This window comes from Pogona vitticeps, chromosome 5 (genome assembly GCF_051106095.1).
Source record: "Pogona vitticeps strain Pit_001003342236 chromosome 5, PviZW2.1, whole genome shotgun sequence".
Taxonomy (NCBI): domain Eukaryota; kingdom Metazoa; phylum Chordata; class Lepidosauria; order Squamata; family Agamidae; genus Pogona; species Pogona vitticeps.
This window is the reverse complement of record NC_135787.1, coordinates 8839910-8860661: the sequence shown is the minus strand read 5'-3', so window position 1 is coordinate 8860661 and position 20752 is coordinate 8839910. Positions and strand designations below refer to the sequence as shown.

The following is a 20752-nucleotide window of genomic DNA, read 5'->3' as shown; positions in this document are numbered from 1 at the left end:
GGTTTAGAACAGTTAATACTAGGTATTTTAATTCTAATCCAGTAGGAAGGACCATTTGCTAACTATCTGATTATGGGCTAAGCCTTTGTAAGGAAGATCTACCTAACTACATTTGTGACTTCAGAATAGAACATGCTTGCATCAAAGCATTAACACTACAGTTAACCCGGACACAATGAAAACAAAATAATGTCTTCACATGGGCAGAACTATAAATCTGACTTCAGGGTTCAGTTGCAAATAAAGAAGTATATGTTTTGACCCTTTGGCTGTTATCTTCTTCTGCAGTCCCTCTTAATTTTTTCCCTTAACTAAATCCTAATTAAGACCAGAAAGTCTTTCAAAACAAACAGCTCTTTCAGTATAAATAAACCTGCACATATTTATTTAAAAGAAAGTTCAAGTGAAGTTGATAAAGGTTAGTACTAGGCAAGTAGTTGTGGATGTTTATAAGAGAGCTGGCACACTTTCTGAACTACTAAAAAAATCGTTTGGGGTAAGCTGATGAGAAAGAAAACAGGCTTATGAAAGAATACAACATGTATGTAAGGTACCAATTTTTAAAGCCTTTGAAGTCTTCCGTAGCTGTTTATTGAGCATTTCAGAAGAGGTAACTGTGTTAGTCTGTGCTAGTATATCAGGCAAAAGCAAAATAATAAAACAATTTTATTTTAATGTGAGCTTTTGTAGACAAGTCTACTTCAGACGGAAGTGTGGACTTGCCCACAAAAGCTCACTTCAAAATATAATGGCTAGTTCTTTAAGGTGCCGCAACATTTAGCCTTAATTTTTAATTTTTTTGTTTTTGCCAGATATGTCTTGTTAAGAGGTGATCTGGGACGAGGCAAATAGCTAAATTCCAAACCCATTATTTACTTTGGACAGGCTGTCTTTCCCCTTCAAACTACCTGTGGTACTGTATAATCTCACATGCTATGTTTTGTTTCCAGAGTAGCCAGAATAGTATTCATGAGGTGAATAAGTTCCAGGGCAGATGTATGTGGCTGGGTTTCTGGCAGGCCATCTAAAGATAACACGTATCATGATACAACAACCACACTGAAACTGACAAAGCCTGGGTTCGTTGAAATCTGCTTAGAAACCCTATGTATGCATCCTCATATTCCATGCAAGGTTGTAAATCTTTTAAAATACGGATCCTGTAATGAATAGCCTGAGTAACTTTGATCCCAAAGGTGACTGAAGATTAAAAAGCAATTTCTACACAATTTCAATAATAGCTTGCATTTTCTGTTAAGTTGGCCTTTACTGCATGCAACCACTAATTCTTGGGCAGTATGGTTGCCTAAGACAACAGTCTAGACAACAAATTTCCATGGATAACTAATTACATGTATTTTGCTTTCCTACTCTTCCAGCATTTGTTTCACATTTGCTATTTTCTTTGAAGAAGCAAGATCTTGGTGAGAATAGAATGTTCATCAGCATTTGCTGTTTCAAATCAGGAAACTGCTTAAAATCTCAATGAAGTTTGGGGACTCAAGCTTAGATTTATTTAATAGAGATGGGCACAAATGGCTAGTTTGTCAATTCATTCATTGCCTGAGCAGGTGTTTGGCCCTTCAGACCCTTGCCTCCTCTGGTGGGTGCCCACTTAGAAGCTTCCCTGCTCTGCTGCTTCTAGGCGCTGCTGGAGGAAGTGATGCTTTGAAGTGCCAAACTCCTCTTTGGGCGATAACTTGCAAAAGTGGTGGTTCATTCCCATCTCTACTATTTACCAATATCTCAAGTGTTCTGTATCTCAACTTTCCTTTTTTTAAAAGTTTTTTTTAATGACAATCCATTAAAAATAACAGAATCATATAAATTAAAGTATAATCACAGTAATCTTTTGATAGACTCATACAGTCATAGCTTAGTGGCTTAGGCATCTGGCTGTGGAGCCAGAGGTTGGGGGTTCAATTCCTCACTGTGCCTCCTTGATAGGGGCTAGACTCGATGATCTATAGGGTCCCTTCCAACTCTTACCATTCAAAGAATATCCAAGATTACATGCTGTATGCACAACAGTAATGTTATTTTTTAAAGCCACCTAAAATCTCTTTCCATGGCTCATTATCCATATTTTATATCTAACTTAACAAAACTTAGTTAACCAGTTTTTTTTTAAAAAAAAATTCTGGCACCTTTGATTGACCTCGCACTTCATTGTTCTCTTTGTAGCAACTCAAAAATACATACCATTTTACAAAGAATAAGATTGGCACGTCCCTGCCCTACAGGGAAGCACAAGATTAAAATAGGAAAGAAAATTGAAGTTGAGGTTATACTTTTAATTCTTTCAGGGGAAATCATATTTAAGAAACCTGTTTCTGGGCCCAACTCAAAGGGCAGGTTCTAAGTGGCTAGTTGCTAGGCTCTGATCACACCTCAAGCCAGACACTAATTTATAGCCAAGCAATTATTATTTATGGGAGGGAGGAGGGGACTGCACTCCCAGAATCCCACAGCCAACCTGGCTGCTGAAGGATTCAGGGAATTTTAGTGAAAAAATTTGTTTACTAAGGGCTTGTGCTGGATGTACTTACCAAGATTCTCCCAGAAAATTAGGTGTCATGGATAGCTCCTGAGGAGGAGAGATTTTAAGTCCCAGTATCTCAGGTTTCGAATGCCTTCCCCAGATATTTCCACAGGGTAGGTCTCTTAGCCTGCATAGAATACCGGAAGCAGTGGGCTTATACAAAATACAGATACTTATATCAGGTATTGTTAACCTTTAAGATGCCAAGAGTCTCTTTGTTCTCCTTCAGAGACACACACCTTGTGTCTGTTGTATTTTTCAGGCAGGGTGAAGATCTGATGCAGCTGTATCTTAATCTCAAACTCTCTGTAAGTATTCATATTTCAAAGCTGGGGTTTGTAAAATTTCCCTTGCCATTGTGAGCCGCTGCTATTGGATTCATTCTCTGCTCCTGGTTTATACTATGTTAGTTTCCATGTTTATTATTTTATCAGTGCACTAAATACCCGTATTTCGTTGCTTTTAATTTTTATTGAAACCACCCACGAAAGTTTTTATTTTTATTTTTTTACAAGGATCTGAGAGGGAAATGGCACTTGGCCCGAAGAGAGTATTTCTACCATAAGAAACTTATCTCTCTCAAAAGCGGTTATAAAAAACCTTTGCCCTTAATATTTCTTAGGCACACACACACACACCCACCAAACAAACCCCGAGACAAAATATCAAACAGGGACGCAGCTTCCTTGTTAGTTCAGTTTTATTTCTCCTTGACTCTTTCCCCCCCCACACACACCTTCTCTGGCTATCGGCCAAGGAAGAAAATCTTGGCCTAAAAGTCTGGTTGGGTGCCATGGCAACCGCACAGGAAGTCTGTGCCGGCGGATGTGTTCTCCGCTCAACAGCTTCCGCTGCAGCTGCATCCGTTGCTCGGCGTGGGCTTCATTTTCCCTTCCCCTTCCAAGCCGGCCTCCTCACCGGTTGGTTGGAGAGGAGCGATGCTTGCTTTCTTTTTTTCACGAACTGCAACGCTTTCTCTTTCATTGAATGCTTTCTGACCCTTCCGGGCACCTGTAGGCAGGGGAGAGACCAGTGAAAGGGGGGGCCGTTGGGCGGGTGGGAACGAGAGGGAAGCCCGCGTGCGGGGAGGGTGGGGAGAGAGAAAAAGCGCCTCGCCGGTGACGTCATCGCGCGGCGTATCCAATCCTGAAGGACCCCGCGCCCTTTTCGAACGCCGGCTGCAGAGGCGAAAGGGGATTGGCGCGCTCAAGACGCCGCCGAGGGGAGGGGTGGGGGGGGTTACTTCTTTTTCCCGCGGAGAAAGAAGCGCCTCTCGCTGATTTTTGTCCTTCTGTCCCCACCGTTTCTCCAGCGGCTGCCCGGTCCGGCGGTAACCATGGCAACTCCCCCTAAGCGGCCCCGGGCCGAGAGCGGCATCAAGAAAATCGCTATCGAAGGCAATATCGGTAAGAGGAGTTGGTGGGGGCGCGGGGGGGGCGGCGGGCGGTATTTTCCTCATAGTGGGACTGTCTGGAAAAAGGTAAGGTGGGGGTGGGTCAGCTACTTTTCTGTGGGAACCGGCTTTGAGGTGAGGAAGAGGGAAGGCATTCATGAGAGAAAGCCCCCTGGATGGGGGGGGGCGGCGGTCTCCACCCTTCGTAGCCCCGGAAATCTGCCTGTCGCTTCCCTGAGCAGGTGGGTGCTGTTTCCTGTCTGATTGATTGGTACATCCTTAAACATATTTTTTGTAGGAAAAAAAACTCAGCCTTTTCGTCGTGTTTTTCTAAGGAACCTGTTTCCTAAAGCTGTGTGTGTGTGTGTGTATGTATGTATATATATATATATATATATATATATATATATATATATATATATATATATATATATATATATATATATATATATATATATATATATATATATATATATATATATATATATATATAGTATATATATATAGTACAACTTCTTAATCCAACCGTTAAACTAAACTGTAAAGGAAGCCTGATTAAACGCAGCTGTGTATCTGCTTGCATTCCCATCTGCCAAAAGGGAAAAAAAGGAAAAGGACCCACAACACACAAACTTCCCTCTGGAAATTATTATTAGTTTATTTACGCAAGACCGGATCCTGCTGGGGGGGAACACTGTGACAGGAAAATGCATAGCAAGGCATTCCTGTTCTACGGCTATCATAAGGACATGCAGAAAACTTAGCACTTTTGAAATGTATAAGCCTCTGAACTTGGGAGAATATACAGAGCCTGCGTTTAAAACTGACAGATAAATTATGTATTCTGAACTGCCCACTTTTTGACACCCCCCCCCAAAGCTATGTTTGTAAAGTGAAAATGTTACATCATTAACTCTGGCAGCGTTTGCTAATTGCTAGTGCATCAGGGATAGACTATATGTTTATTTAAAAGAGGTTCTTCCCCTCGCCCCTGCCACCATTTATTTAGCTCCTTAGAAGCTTGTTTCTCTCAACAGAAAAAAGAAAAGAGTCCAACAGTGGCAGTTACTGTATATTATAGGTTATATTGCTCAGCACTTCCTGTTTGTTAAAATGTGTTCTCGGAATGGCTCATTTTCAAGGTGAGTTGAACCAATACGCTTGTTAGGAACTTCCTAATACCTAAAAACAATGGCCAGTAATACTTATTACAAAAGGTTGCATTAGTAGATACTGTGTTGTGATTAGGTTAGGAAGAGAAGAATCTGGACCAAAACCTGCATGCCCACAATAATGTGAAACTGCTAGGAAAGAGGAGCTACACAAAAGTAGGAACAAAGGTAGAATATAAAGCAGGGAGAGGGTGTTCTTTGGCCCTCCAAATGTTATCAGATCTCAGTAGCCCTAGCTATTGTAGGCATTGGTGAGCGATTAGAGGAATTAACGATAACTTTTGGAGGATTGAAAGTTCCTTATCCTGGTTTAAAGGTTCCAAAGAGGAAGTGTATCAGATGCTCCATAAACATTGCCTTATTGTATACAGTATATGACACACTGAAAACAGCTAGACTGATACCACCTTCTATATGCCCACATTTATTCTCCTTTTTGTTTGTTTGTATCTGTTACGTGTGGTGCCCTTTTTGAAGTGAGCATGAATGATCTGTAATCTGTAGGAGGAGTCACTATGAAGTACAGTGTGGAAGGAAGTGACTGGGAAGAACTTGTGGCCTTGAATCAAAGGCATGCATGTTTCTTGTTACATCTTTGAAAAGAACTTTACATTTTAAAAAGCATTAGACAAATCTATAGAGGCTATCAGTGGCTGGTAAACTTCGTAGGAATATACTGTATATTAATTTCAGTAGCAAACACTAAATAGCAGGGAACAGCAGCTAAAAATGTCTGGTGAATCACAGTGCCAGAATCTTATTATTCGGTAAAGCATATTTTTTTATCTCTACAGCTGCAGGAAAGTCTACTTTTGTCAGTATTCTCAAAGAAGCCAGCAAAGACTGGGAAGTTGTTCCAGAACCAGTCGAAAGATGGTGCAATGTTCAGACCTGCCAGGATGTCTGTGAGGTATGAATAAATAAGGTATATCTGATCAAGATAGGAAAAAGACTTCAGGGTGCAATGGTGGGATGCAATGTAAATTGCCCCATTTGACGCTAGATCAGTAGTTTTATATATTTTTCGATTCATAATGTGCTGTAAGCCGAAGTTTTAAATTGTCTATTTCTAAAAAAGGAATGAAACAACCGGGTAACAATAAATAAAAATGCAGAAGTAGAACTGCAGAAATAAGTAGTTTCTTTATGCAAAGTTGCTCTGTTTGTATAATTGTATAGAGAATAATTTTTGTGTTCTGACCGTATACTGGTTTTCTTTATTATCACTATGTATAAACCTCTGCACGGTTATCTGGGCTTAAAATTCATATGCTTTTGCCATCATTCCTGGTTCAAAACTAATGGGCTAGAAATAAAGATCCACTGTAAATAAATTTCCCTATGTTTAATGCTAGTGCTCTCTACTGGTCAAAGTAAAAAAAATAATGAGAGACAGACTGCTAGCAGTTCAGGATCATTTTATCTTGCTCTGAGACATAGACTACCATTTTACTGTTGTCTGGAATTCATTACCTATTATATTTTGCTTTTAAGTATTTTGGAAAAGTTATTTACAAATATTTTAAAGATGATTTAGTGTGGTTTTATGTAGCTTTGATGTAGTCAGAATTCTGGAGGATTCCTAGTTTATTGTATATAAGCAGTATGTTTTAGAGTCTGCTTGGTTGCTCTTCTGATGCAAGCAGTAGTAATTAGCATGCATCAGCACACAGTCTTGTTCTCTAAAAACCAAGAACTTGAATTCTTGCTTGTCCTAACATCTAATTACAGTCCATTATTTATGGTCATATGCAGCTGCTAGCTAGGTTGTAATACTGTATGTACCATGCTCATCTATTCAGGTTTTCAAAAATAATCACTCAGTGAAATAAGAAGCTAAAATATCTCTAAATGGAGTAATCTGTATTTAAATACTTTTTCTGTTCCTTTTTAAAATATATTCACATGGATTTGAATTATTTCTAGTAGCCGCAGCTACTACTATGTATAAAAACATTTGTTTTCAAGTCCAATTCTGCATTGAAGGAAATGTCAGAAGCATAGATGATTGCATCTGAATCAGCAGATATATGGTTTTTTCCAAACAGGGAAAGAACTAAATTGCAAGTTGCAAAGGGGGTCCATGAGCCCAAAGCCTGCTCACCTTACTGTGGTTTGGCGTTTTGATGTTTGATGTGAACCAAAATATATGAAACATCTAGAAACTGATATCTGTTAATGTATACTCTGCATATATCTAATATCGCTAGTTTTTCTTCGCATGGCTGAATTTCATACCTTTATGACAAAGGACATTTGCTCTGTGTTTTACTAGTATAGTCAGTGCTGACTCGCCTGTTTTACTAATTTGTTAGTGCTCGTTTATGTACGTGGAGGCTCTTACTAGTAAAGGTGATCATTGCTCGCAATTATAAAGAACAAACTTCTAATAAAAGTTTAAAATATTTTTTTTTAAAGGAAGAAACTTTTCTTTCTCATTGTTTTATTGCCCTCACCATCTTGGTATGTATGATGGACTGAAGAAAAAAAATGATTGGAAGTAGCACAGTTTTGGCCAGCTATATCTTAAGAATTGTACTGGAAACTTTCATAAGACGAAAGGAGCATTAGGCAAATGCTGTCTTGCTTACTTTGTTTTGTTTTTTTGAAAAGGAGCTGACAGCTTCGCAGAAGAGTGGTGGCAACTTACTCCAGATGATGTACGAGAAGCCAGAAAGATGGGCCTTCACTTTCCAGGCTTATGCCTGTCTGAGCAGAATTCGAGCTCAGCTCAACTCTCTGGAGGGGAAGCTCAAAGAAGCTGAGAATCCTGTAGTCTTCTTTGAGAGATCTGTTTACAGTGACAGGTGAGACTGTATTTTTGGCTCATTTGGTCCCTTGGTCCTTGCAACCCATTCAGTTTGACAGGCAAAAGCTTTCCATTTTTAGTTCCTTGGAAGTGTGGTCCTGAGGCCAGAATAGCTTAGACGGAAAATGTACATGTTTAGAAGTAAGGATGTGTAGACAATCCCCTGCATCTGGTTTGTGCCTAAATAGATTAGACCTTTGGTCTAGATGGGTGGGGTAGAAGTAAATCTGCACAGACTGTGACCAATCTGCCCTGTGCCCTGTTGGTTACATTCCAACCGGATTCTTGTTTAGGTGCATGACAGTATCTGTGTGCTTTTATTCTCCGGGAAGACTCTGTTCTTGTGAACAGGGAAATGCAAGGAGCAAAGCCAGATTATAGGCTAAATGGTGCAGACAAGACAGAAGGGCACACATGGCACTCTGCAAAGACGGACACTCTTTTATTTTTATTTCCTACATTTTTCAAGCCTCCAGGAGAGACCCTCTCAGTTTTCTAAAGCATTCACCATGAAGTGAGTGAGTGAAGAGCTTTAAAAGGAAGTGGGCATAATCATTTTTGATTTCTTCTCAAAGGGACAATTTAGCCTGCTCTACTACACTTTCTATCCATTCTATCTGCCCCCTCCCTTCCTGTTCTGTGGATCTGAAATTAGTGCTACAGTCCCAAGAATTTGATGATTTAATTGATGACTTTACATTGGGAAACAGGAGTAGTAAGCCTTCCTGGACGTTGTAATTCTTCAGTAGGCATCCTCTAGTCTATAGAGCCTAATGGGCAGTGAGAATATGAGTTCTGAAGTCCTCCACACCCAGGGGGAACCACTCCTGCTGATCGTCACCCCTGCTGTTATGTGATTGTCCAGTGGGGAGAGAACCTTTTGGATACAGAAGATTCTGGGAGTCGTAATCTTGCCTCCTATTAGGAATTATAAAGTGCACCTCCCAAAGGCCTATGGTTTTCAGGTAGCATTACGGCAGCTTCCTTTTCTTAAAAGTAGAAACAGGATGCAGAAGGCAGCGATGGAGGTAAATAACCAGAATGCTGGTCTGCAGAATTATGTTTCTGGATTGTACTTCCTAGAATTTAGTCTGGGAATTCCTGGAGGATTCCGGGGGTTGTAGTCCAAAGATTTGAAAGAGTACATCCCTAGTAGGAAAAGCTTATTTCTAAGATAGAAAGTGTGCTCTCCATTATCTTTGAGTTCTTCATTCTTTCTAATTTTTGATCATGTGTGGATACTCAGTTTAACACAGGAAATCCGTGAGCAAGCTGCTCTGCCCTATTTCTATCTCTGCACACTTTGCTTTGCCCCCATGATCGCCCCCGAAAACACACAGATACCCCTGACTAGTTCATTTTTGCATATTTGTCTGAATACAGTATACATCCCTGTTTAGAAATGCGTTGTGATGGGAGGCAGCAAGTGGTGTTAGTGGCTCTGTCATGGGCTGCAAGCTGAAGTGTTGGTTTCTGTTCCTGGCATTCCCTTGTTTTGTATTGCAGCCGATACATTTGGTTTTGCTTGTGGCTTGGGTGTTGATAAACAGCTGTCTTGGAATCTCCAGGCAGCTGCTTCAAGGCTACATTTGTGCAGCAAAAAATGACTGAGGAGATCATAGTACTATAGAGTCATTGAGTTGGAATAATTGAATTAAGGCTATCGAGTCTAGCCCCCTGCTCAATGCAGAAATCCAAATCAAAGGAGGTCTGCTGGATGGTTGTTTAGTTTTATCCGGAATGCCTCCAGCTTTGGAGCACTCACCTCCTCACTAGGTCATTGGTTCCATTGTCGTACTGCTCAAACAGTTAAGACGTTTTCCCTGATTTTCAGCCTAAATCTGACTTCCTGTAGGTTGATCCCATGATTACGCGTCCTGCACTCAGGGATGATCGCACTCTGAGATGATGTGATTGCTGTTTGTTGAAGCACCTTGGTAGTTCAACAAAGGGCATTCCATGCAGACGGCTTGATCAAGAATGGGGAAGCTGCAAGATCAGAAGCATTGCCTTGCATCCAAGTTCTGTGGAAAGGGCAGGATGCAAATAAAATAAGAATAAAGAAATAAAAACAATGCTAGTAAACTGTTGTACTGGTTCTTAATTTGTAGTCACCCTTCCTATTGTGAATGAGAAGGCACTTTGAATATGCTCAGAATAGTATTCTTTGTTAACTGTGAAGCAACTACTAAACACACAGACATATTATTCATACATTTCTAATGTTGAATACATTTCATATTCGTTGTGATCAACTGTTCTATTAAACCAGTCCTCAAGATATCTAGAAATACAGTGAATATTAATCTGTTGAGCTGTATTGTCAGCACTTAGGTAGCCAGTTCTTTGTCTTCTGTCTCAGGTAATCTGCTTATAAACAGTATGTTTCAGAAGGGTTAGGGGATGACACTGAACTTGAATTTCTCTGTTCTCTCTAGGTATATTTTTGCATCTAGTCTGTATGAGTCTGATTGTATGAACGAAACTGAGTGGACTATTTACCAAGATTGGCACAATTGGATGAATCAACAGTTTGGACCACATCTTGAACTGGATGGCATTATTTATCTCCGAGCTACTCCTGAGGTAGGAATTGAAATGTTATCGGCAATTCAGATGCTAGAATAGGTGTGGATTGGCTTTAGTCTTGCAAGGCTGAGTTTTTAAATATATTTTTAAAACAGCTCTGAGATCACCAAATGGAATTGGGTACAAATCGGTAGCTCAGGAGAGTGGAGTCAGTTACGTGCTTGAAACTATGACTTCTATATGTTTCCAACAAGAAAGGTGCCTCTGGTTTGCTGTGTATTGGATATTCTAATAAACTAATTTAGAAGGGTGTAGGTTAAAGCTGTTTTGCTACTTCTAATGCTGGAAACAATGGAGATAAACACATTCGGTCCTACAGCAAATCACCCAATTATCAAACAGTAGATTTAGCCTACCTCTTGAAGTAAGCTGTATTAACTTGCAGAGTTCAAACCCTTCTCTCTTCCCACAAATCTCAAAAATGTGTATATTCACAGAACACATTTAGTTATTTTGTTAGTTAGTTCATTCGTTCTACCCATAGGGGACCCAGGGCGGCTCACAGCAGATAAAATTTTTTTTTTGAAAACACCATATAAATGTCACAGTTCGATACGTTACTCTAGATTTTCCCTTGGCCTGCAAAGCCTAAACATCTATAAATGTTCTTTGCTATATCTTCCAAGCCTGTCCAGGTAATGAGAATAAGAGCGAGCAAAAGGAAGTTTTTTCTGCTTCCATTCTTTTGCTTAGTATTGACAGTTTGATATAGTCCACTGAAAGGCTTCAGAATTAGTGGTTAGTCCTTTGCTGCTGCTAAAGGACTTACTTTGGGAGAGGTCCACTTTCTGTAAGGCTCCAAAAATGTCTGTAATCTCAGCCTCCCCTTTGACTTCAGAAGGTATAAGGACAACTAAAGAAGTTCCTGACACGTGACTTCTAAAGGCTGTAAAGGCCGTTGCCCTCTCTGACTTTCCAGAAGTCACAAAGTAGGTTGAAGGAGAGCGTAGGTGAGAGCACCCCTTTACTTTAACCCTTCGTGTTTTAGGCCTTCTGCACTTCTCTGTCTTCTATTTGTTTGTACATCTGTGAGGATTTGGCTTTAGGCTCCTCTTTTGGTTCAAAGAAATCAGTAGATTTTTGTGGCTTCAAAACAGGTGAAAGATTTATTGGTGCATTTAACCATAAACAAGTGTCTGTGACATGATTATGAGTCTTTTCTTCTTCTGCCAACGGGTCCAGAAGGGGTCTCCAATCTTCAAACAGGAACGGGTTGCCATAACTATTGTTCCATGGTCCCGGTCAATCAGCAGGGACCCAGTCGCTCACAGTCTGCCCTGTCGAACCTTTCAGCAAGGACACGGTCTCGTCATCCCGATCGCCATTCCACAGGGTTCGTCTCTCGGGGTCTTGATCCTCCCAGGGTCCTCCCTGTAGTTCTTCCTCATCTCTCTTATTCTCCATTCTAGCCTCTCCCTCCTTTCTCTCTCTCCTCTCTCCTTCTCTCAAACTCCTCCTCCACTCTCTCGCCTCGGCTTCTCCCCAATAAGAGGGTCTGGGGGGGAATCTCCCTTCTTGTTCTGTAATCTGCCACCACTTTAGGCACTCTCAGCCTCTCCCATCATCCTGTCCAGACATCCTCCATCCACACCCATTCCCAGCCTGACGGCAACTGACTCTCCTTCCTTTTTACCTCCCCTGTTCCTGCCTCAACCTCCACCCTCTTCTTCCTCTCTTTTCCCACCTTTTCCTCCTGGACCTCTCTCATGATTACACCCTGCAAGTTCTCCGTCAACTCCCCTGTTTCTGTCCCTTGCTGAGCTTCTGCCGCAGGTCCTGGTGCTGGCTGGGGACCCTCCTCCTTATTCTGGTTGTGGGGGAGGGACGGCTCTCCAGCAAGTGGGGCATCCCTCTCGCCTTCTGTCTCACCACATCAATTATTCCACCTTATTTTCACAACAATCCCATCAGATAGGATGGTCCGATAGGTTGCAATAGAGTCAATTTGATGGCTGGGAACTTTTTGGTAAGGGTGGGATTTCATTCACACCCTTCCAGGTCTGTGGCACGACTGTTTCATGCTAACTCCGTGATCACGCTGGCTTTTGGCAGTCTTGTTGGAGAGAGGGGGGGCAGACTAGATCTCACCTTAAATTCTAGACTCCAGCAGTTTAATTCTATGTTAGAATACAGGTAGTCTATAATAAAGATTTGAATTAAAGTGTTATGGGCTTTTTTAAATTTTAAAAGGCATGTATGCTGATAAATAAGTTATTTGTAATCAGCAAGGAAACAGAATCTCTGAGCAGTCTGCTTCTTGGTCACCTGTTCATCCAGGATTAACATGTCTAATCTCCTTGCACGTCTGTGTCCTGGATAGAAGGACTGCTCTCTGTGTTAGGGGCACTTAGGGATGTACCATCTCTTCTGCATGTGCCTCTCTGCATTTATGTGATAAGGATTACTTTGTGATTTGTGTGGTTGCCCTGAAGGCTGCAGAAGAAAGTCTTTGTTTCATTTTTTTGATGGAGGTGAATACCTCAAAATGAAACTTGTCAATCTTGGGAAATCATCTGTCCTACATGTGATAATCAAGTCTTTCAAGCCCATGATAAAAGAGAGAGTTTCAACCCTGCAATGCTTACTGTAGCAGAAGACAAAGTGCTGCCTATCATGTTTTCTGCAAAGGGCCAGCTTTAAAAAAATCTTTGCTGAACACATCTTTTTATCAGTTTAGTACACACAAACCTTGATCGATGTGGTGGTGCTGTGGGTTAAACCACAGAAGCCTCTCTGCTTCAAGGTCAGCAGACCAGCCATCATAAGATCGAATCCACACAACAGTGAGCTCCTGTCGCTTGTCCCAGCTCCCGCCAACCTAGCGGTTCGAAGGGATGTAAATGCGAGTAGATGAATAGGTACCACCTCGGTGGGAAGCTAATGGCGTTCCGTGTCTTGTCGCGCTGGCCACGTGACCACAGAAACTGTCTTTGGACAATCGCTGGCTCTACGGCTTTGAAACGGGGATGAGCACCACCCCTTAGAGTCAGACATGACTGGACTAAATGTCAAGGGGAACCTTTACCTAAACAGAAACCTTAACATATCTATGCTGTTGCCACTTAGTATGGCTGCTCTGTGTTGGGTGAGGTGATTCAATGTTGGAACAATCCATTCTGTACCAGATCAGTGATAAGAGATTTGGAAAAGCCAAGGGGGCAGGACTTCAGTCGTACTACTGGTCTTCCTCAGCTAATGATTCTAGGGGGAGGGACCTCCACTGCCACCCAAAAATGAGGAAGCAATGTGTAGTTACAGTTTAGTAACTGTGCCTGGAACCCCCCTTCTGTCATTTGGAAACTTAAGATCTTTGATACTGAAATTGTAGGCCTCCCACCAAAAAAGTCAATGAATGGAAGATCTAACATTGCCTGCTAGGACATGTGACAGAATGAATGTAAAACTGATATTCTGGTGGTACACCGCTAGTGCCATAAAGATGTGAAATACAGTGGGGTCTTGACTTGAGAACTTAATCCGTATTGGAAGGCAGTTCTCAAGTCAAAAAGTTCTCAGGTCAAATCTGCATTTCCCATAGGAATGCATTGAAAACCATTTGATCCGTATCTGCTCTTTTCCGTTCATAGAAACTAATGGGAAGCTGCTATTCCGCCTTCGACCACTAGAGGGATATTTTTTTCCTTAGGTCAAGAAAGGTTCAGGGAAGGCAGGGAAAATATAGTCCAGGCAGTACAGTACCAGGCAGTCCAAAGACTGTCTCCCAATCCACTCTCTAAACGCTGGGAGGAGTGAGGAAGCAGACAGGCACCCTTTTCACTGGCCAACAGTTAACTGAAAGTTCAAATTTTGCACTTTCCCTGCCTCCCACGTGGGTTTTTTTCAGTTCTTAACTCAAATCTAAGTACTTAAGTCAAGTCAATATTTTCCTATGAGAGCGGTTCTTAAGTCAAAATGTTCTTAACTCAAGCCGTTCTTAAGTCAAGACCCCACTGTAGTATGAGAACATTAAAAAAACCAAAACCAAAGCAAAAGCTTTTGTTTACTCAGAAGTTAGATGCTTTGAGCTCAGTGGGACCAACATCCAGGTAAGAGGATGTAGAATTACAAGTGTAGGGTTTAAAGAGCAACAATGATCTTGTGAAAGTTTTCTGGCACAATCTCTCCTGGCCTTTCTTATAAGATTCATTGCAACTCTGCTGTTTTTTTAATTTCTGAAAACCGTACTTCAGCCTCGTTTTCTTATTCTCAGAAATGCTTGAATAGGGTTTATGTGCGTGGAAGGGATGAAGAACAATCCATTCCTATCGAGTATCTGGAAAAACTTCATTACAAACATGAAAGCTGGCTTCAGCACAAAACATTACGGTAATTCTCTGTTTCTAGCAAATGTGCTTTCCAGGGTTCTCGTTAAGTTTCTGATAAAGTACAAATCCCTTAAGGAAATTTGCAGGCTTCTCTCCACTGTGCAGATGGCATTAGTTCATCAGACTTCCACTTTTTTTATATGCCAGGTGATTTTAATTTCCACAGGGCCAAGTTTTGGCATGTGCACTTCTCAGTATTGGAAACCTTTTCATTGATAGACTAAGTATTTAAGAGCTGAATAGTAGTAAATACGTGCCATTTCTTAATCTATAAATATGAAATCTGATTTGAAAATAATTTTGTAAATATTGATGACCCTAACTAATATGGCTTAAGAGAATTCTGTGCAAAGGTAGCTCTGCACGGTGCAAATATTTGGACATCTGCACCCTGTGAGACTTCACTTCTGAGTAAAATTTATAGGATTGGTGCTCCAAGTCTTAAAATAACGCTTTATTTCAGAAATAAATACCATGTGTCTGATTTCCCAGTTCAAATGTCTAGTTTTCTTTACAGAACGGATTTTGAATATTTGCAAGAGATACCGATTCTAACACTAGATGTGAATGAAGACTTCAAAGGCAGCAAAGACAAGCAGGAAAATATGATTGAAAAGGTAAAGTTGCTCCCAAATGCTTAATTTATAGGGTTTAGAGAGATCATCTTTACAATTAGTCAAGAGGCATTCATGCTTACACAATGTGGGAAGTGATGCTTAGGATCAATTATGTCCCCTGCATTGGTCATTTCCTCATCCCAAAGATCAACTAGGGTTTTTGCAGAATTGCTTGCAAGATGACCGAAAACTCCAAAAGAGCCACTAGGATTCATAGACCTTCCAGGATAGATCTTCTTGCCTGAATAGGTTCACCATTGCAAACTTCTTCCAATAGTTACCATCAAAATTCATTTATGGTTGACTGTATTTCTAGAGCTCTGCACATGTGAGCAGCACATAACCCAAAATATATCAAGTGTGGTTTTTTCAGTTATGTTCTGATGGAGAAGATTATTAGAACATGATGTTCAGCAACCAGGTTCCCCCCCCCCTTATCTACCATTTATTCAACTGATATTTGTATCTTTTTGTCTTTGCAGGTCAAAGAATTTTTGAGCACTTTACAGCCTTTCAAGAAAGCACACTGACCTTTCCAAATATTCATATTACTTTTTTCATCACCAATTCTGCTTTTGCTTAACGTCTCCAAGGGCAAGATTCAACTTTGTTTCGATGCTGAATATCGTACTGATCTCATGTTACATTTTTCATAAAGTTTTCTACTTATCTGGTGGTGCTCAAACTTCTTCCAGGAAGTATTTGCTGAGAATGGCAAAATAATCTGATATAACACAGTACAGTTCTGGGATTCCTGTGGAAATACATGGCATTCAGTGAAAAGCTGGTAAAATCACAGGTTTCTCTAAAACTGCTCTTGGGATATTTGAATGGTTTCTCGGGTATCCTTCGTGCATACTTAGATGTTGATTAGCACACTCCTATCTGGGAGACCACACCACAGAATGGAGACTCCTGCCTATAGTGGGACATGTATATGTGATACAGGATGCCAAAGCTGCATTATGTCCAACACAACATGCTTATCCAAGAACGATGCATTTTTAAAATCCGTGTAAGTTAGCCATATCAATAGAAAAGCTTTCTTGAATGGAATGGATATTTTGATAGAAATTAAGGTTGTTCTTTTATGGCAGCCTTCCTTGCTTTTCTAAGATGCCTCTTTTGTCTGCTTCTGGTAGAGTAACATTACCAAAAATTGTTTGTAAGCATTTGACCATGTAAAGAAATGGTTTCAGCTAGTCATATACACTGATTTCTTACAGACTTGAAGTTGTAGTCTGATCATACAGCCCCCTTCAGCCTAAAGCAAAAGCTTTACGTAGAAAACCTTAGCCACAAGAATATGTCAGTTAGGATTTTCCACCATACTCCTAAACATTTTAAATGAAAAAATTGAGTGTGTGTGTGTTGCTGAATAACTTCTTCATATTAGAACTGCTTCCTGAATTATTACTGAATATAATTTATGAGTATAATCTCCCATTTCTCATGAAGCCTGCTTTATATTGGTTTTGTAGGGATCTGTTGCGGCGGAACCTGTCAAAATGGGCAAAATTAGTAGTCAGGTGAGAAAGTGGAAGTTGGATTGTGGTCAGATTCCTGAGCTGGTTTGAATGTGTAAGGTTCACATATTCCTGGCATCTGATTACTGCCTTGTTGACATTTACTGTTTTTTATGTATCTCTGAATTTGCCACTTACGTGCGGAGATGATCTGAAGTTTTAAATAAGGTGTGTGCCCTTTGTTTGAAGAAATGAGACAACAGTCATGTTTTCATCCCACCTTTTAATCTACTAATTGTGGGAATATCATCTCTTGTTCATTTTGAATCTCCATAGAATAGTAAAAAGTGAGCCCCTGGCTTAACCATATTTTAAATTATTTTTTGTAGAAATGATTTTTTAAAAGATTAAAAGTATCAGATTATTTCACTGGCTGTAAATAGATGCAATGTTTTAATATGATGTCATCTTTATCTAGACATAGTTTACTTCAGCAGGACCTTTCTCATCCAAGGTTGCATTGTGTTACTGCTGGCCATTTTGTGTGATCATGCTGGAAACGTTTGTTAGCTGAAATAAATATAGAAGTGTCCCAGTTCTGCGTTAGTCGAGTCATTTGTCACCATCCTTGATGGGTTTTCCAGTCTGGATTAAAGCTGCTTTTTCCTTTAACCCTACAGAGCTGAGATTGCCAATCTTAATTTGTTCAGATGTGCAGATTTTGAGAGTACTGTGCACTTTACGTTCTGGGATATATTCTGTATTTAGCCCTTCGCACATTGCGCTGGCATGAGTCTTCAGAGAAGGAGAGGGCTTGAACAAACCATGTCAGCAGTTTTCACTGCTGTCGGTCATTCTTCTTCTGCATGCATGCATTGCAGCTGCTCTGTGCATAAATAACTATCCAGAGACAGGCTGTCCTCCGCCTCCCTCCCAAGCCCATAAACCTTCTTTGCATTCGCTGCACCGGTTCAAAGCTGACTTCACAAGCAGCAAAACTTTGTCCTTGTAGAAACACAGCCATTGCATACATGGGGCTTATTTAACAGTATGCAGAGCAAGAACTAATTGAGTCGGATCTCCTTAACAAAGCCATGGCGTAGCCAGAAGGAACACTGAACTTGCTGCTGGACAAATCAAGGAGTTCCCACAGTGATAGACCCACTTGGACCCCGAGATGCAAGAATTTAAAAAAAGGGGGGGGGGATGAGGGCACGTTACATGTTCTCTGTGTCACTGCTCCAAGATTGTCCATTGGCCCTCCATAATTCTGGCTGGTGGTTGCTGTTAAACACTCCTGCCTATCTTTATAGGATGGGTTGTGCCACAGTGGATCTTGCCGTCTTTTCTATTAGGCGTTCTGCTAAATCTGAGCTGAGCAAAGCGAGACCCCAGCCCCGAGCCTCCCCTGAATTTTTGAAAAATCAACCTTTGTGTGCTGTAAATCACCCTCTGCTTAATTTTTGGGGGGGGGAGGGGGAGTCAGTTTTGCCTCTGGGCTTGTTTTCTGTGGAGCAGCGCCTTTTTTGAATACTTGCAGCCAGTGAGAACAACTCGGGAACTGGAGGGGGGGGGGAAGCAAAATTGCTCCCTATGGCCACGAGAGGGAGCAAGAATTTTCTTTACAAAAAAAAGTTTACTCCTCTCCCCATTTTGCAAAAATATTTTGGGGGCAGCAGAGCAGGTATTGCCATTCAAGGTCCAGGAAAGCACATCCCTGTGTGTTAAATGAAAACGTAGTCTATGTTGAACCTATAGGTTTGCTTACTCAAAGTTTGTGGCTTGGTTTAATTAGTTACCTTCATATCCTGTCTTACTTTTAGTGAGCTCAAGGTGGCATAGCTGTGCTTTCTCACTTTCTCCTCACAGTAACTCGAGGTACAGTACATCAGGCTGAGGGAGCAGTTTGTTCGATGTCACCTGAAGAGTTCCATGGATCCGTGGGGAACACAAGCCAAATCTCCTGACTCTCAGTCCGATGCCGTCACAACTCAACCGTGTAGAGTTTGTTGGGGTTCAGTGTGTGAAAACTAGGACCGTGGAATTTTCCTATGGTATTCTCAGACACACTGTGGATACGTAGGTGGGAAAAGCAATAATAAATTGGTCAGAGGTCCATCAAATGCGCTTCTGTTTTTCTCATGCAGAAAAATGAGGGAGGAGCTATAACTTCTCTATATTAGTCAAAAAAAGGAACATTTCATTCTGCAATTTTACTTTTTTCATCATTTTGTTGTTGAGTGGAGGTATGAAGGAAGACACCAGCTCAAAATTTTAATGACAGTATCTTCTGATTTCTGAATGTGCATTAGATATTAGTTGATCTGAAACATATCTGCTACTAGAAGTTACTCTTGTTCCTGTTGTAAATTAAAACTGAAGTTTCACCCTCTCTCTTTTTCTACATATCTCTTGTGTTCCAAAGAATTACCCATTCCTAGAGTGTGTTGCTTGTATGAGACTAAAACACGTAAACTTTGATATCTAGGTGCGGTGAGCCTTAGAAGTGTTCTTCACGGTGGATTTCTAAAACAAGATTATGACCGCATGCAATGCTTGATTCTGGGTAACCAACCAACTGAAGGCTCAGGGAGGGACTGACGGCTTGAGAGGTTAATTTTGCCAGAGAGTTAGGAGAATGGGAGCCAACCCATTCCCTCCGCTGCTCAAATTGTGGCAGCCGAAAAATCCAACATACAATGCACTTACAGTTGAGTTTAACAAGCAAAAATATACAGCATGAAAAAAATGAAATATATGATGGTCTTTCATTTTGTAAGACTACATTTTTGTTCATTCTGCCCCCTTTTCCTTTGTGCCAGGACATGAGCTTTTCATACCAAAACCTTGTCCTCGTAGAGACACTATATAAGGTCAGCTTGTGGTTTATTTAAAGCTATAACGGTCCATCTTTCCAAAATGGAAGCCTGCTGCTGAAATGAAACTGCAGTTCTTTAATGGTTTACACATTGAGTGTTTTGGTTGAGCTTTCCCTTCCATTAAAATTTTACATAAGTATCTTATCAACAGATACTAAAAATAAAAATAGCATGAGCGTGTTTCCATCTTTCAGAGGTGATCTGCTAGGTATTGCATGCTAGAATGTTGAACTCTTGTCAGAAACCTTAAGCGGGGGAGCCAACAGATCTTCCTGAGTAGCAATGAGCTCAAGTGGTCGGATTTAAAACTAAATGAAGACTAGGAATACGTTTATATGAAAGGGAATGAGACAGTTGGTTCTTAGAAATATTGACATGATTGGGGATAGGATAATAGGTAATCAGCTCAGTTTATGACATCAGACCTGGGAGACAAACAGCAGAAGCTAATACCTGAAGAGAGAATCAAGATTCAAGATCGCCTTATTCAACCCACATCGTACAAAAAGGACGTGGTGGCGCTGTGGGCTAAACCGCAGAAGCCTGTGCTGCAGGGTCAGAAGACCAGCAGTTGTAAGATGGAATCCACACGACGGATTGAGCTCCCGTCGCTTTGTCCCAGCTCCTCGCCAACCTAGCAGTTCGAAAGCATGGAAATGTGAGTAGATAAATAGGCACCACCTCGGTGGGAAGGTAAAACGGCATTCCCTAGTCACGCTGGCCATGTGACAATGGAAACTGTCTTCGGACAAGCGCTGGCTCTACGGCTTGACAATGGGATGAGCACCGCCCCCCAGAGTTGGACACGACTGGACTAAAAATGTCAAGGGGAACCTTTATTACCTTTTAGTTATACTTGAAGACTCCCTACTACGTGGGATAGTAATGGAAACATGTCAAGAAGATCCATAGACCCACCAGGTATACTTTCTCCCTGGAGGACAGATTAGAGATGTGATG

The 20752-nt window shown here is 41.0% G+C and overlaps 1 protein-coding gene across 2 annotated transcripts; it reads left to right on the top strand.

Annotated features, from left to right (window-relative positions):
• The first annotated feature begins 331 nt into the window (after positions 1–331).
• Positions 332–17508, top strand: DCK (deoxycytidine kinase). Of its 2 annotated transcripts, none has more exons than XM_020805253.3 (8): positions 332–2850; positions 3855–3948; positions 5902–6017; positions 7721–7914; positions 10355–10502; positions 14716–14831; positions 15348–15447; positions 15930–17508. In XM_020805253.3, exons 1-8 carry the CDS (start codon positions 2743–2745, stop codon positions 15975–15977), a joined length of 924 nt encoding a protein of 307 aa, XP_020660912.3. In that variant the 5' UTR covers positions 332–2742; the 3' UTR covers positions 15978–17508. The 2 variants fall into 2 exon arrangements, with proteins under 2 accessions (XP_020660912.3, XP_078250594.1); XM_078394468.1 differs by lacking the exon at positions 332–2850 and adding an exon at positions 3437–3555.
• Positions 17509–20752: the final 3244 nt, after the last annotated feature.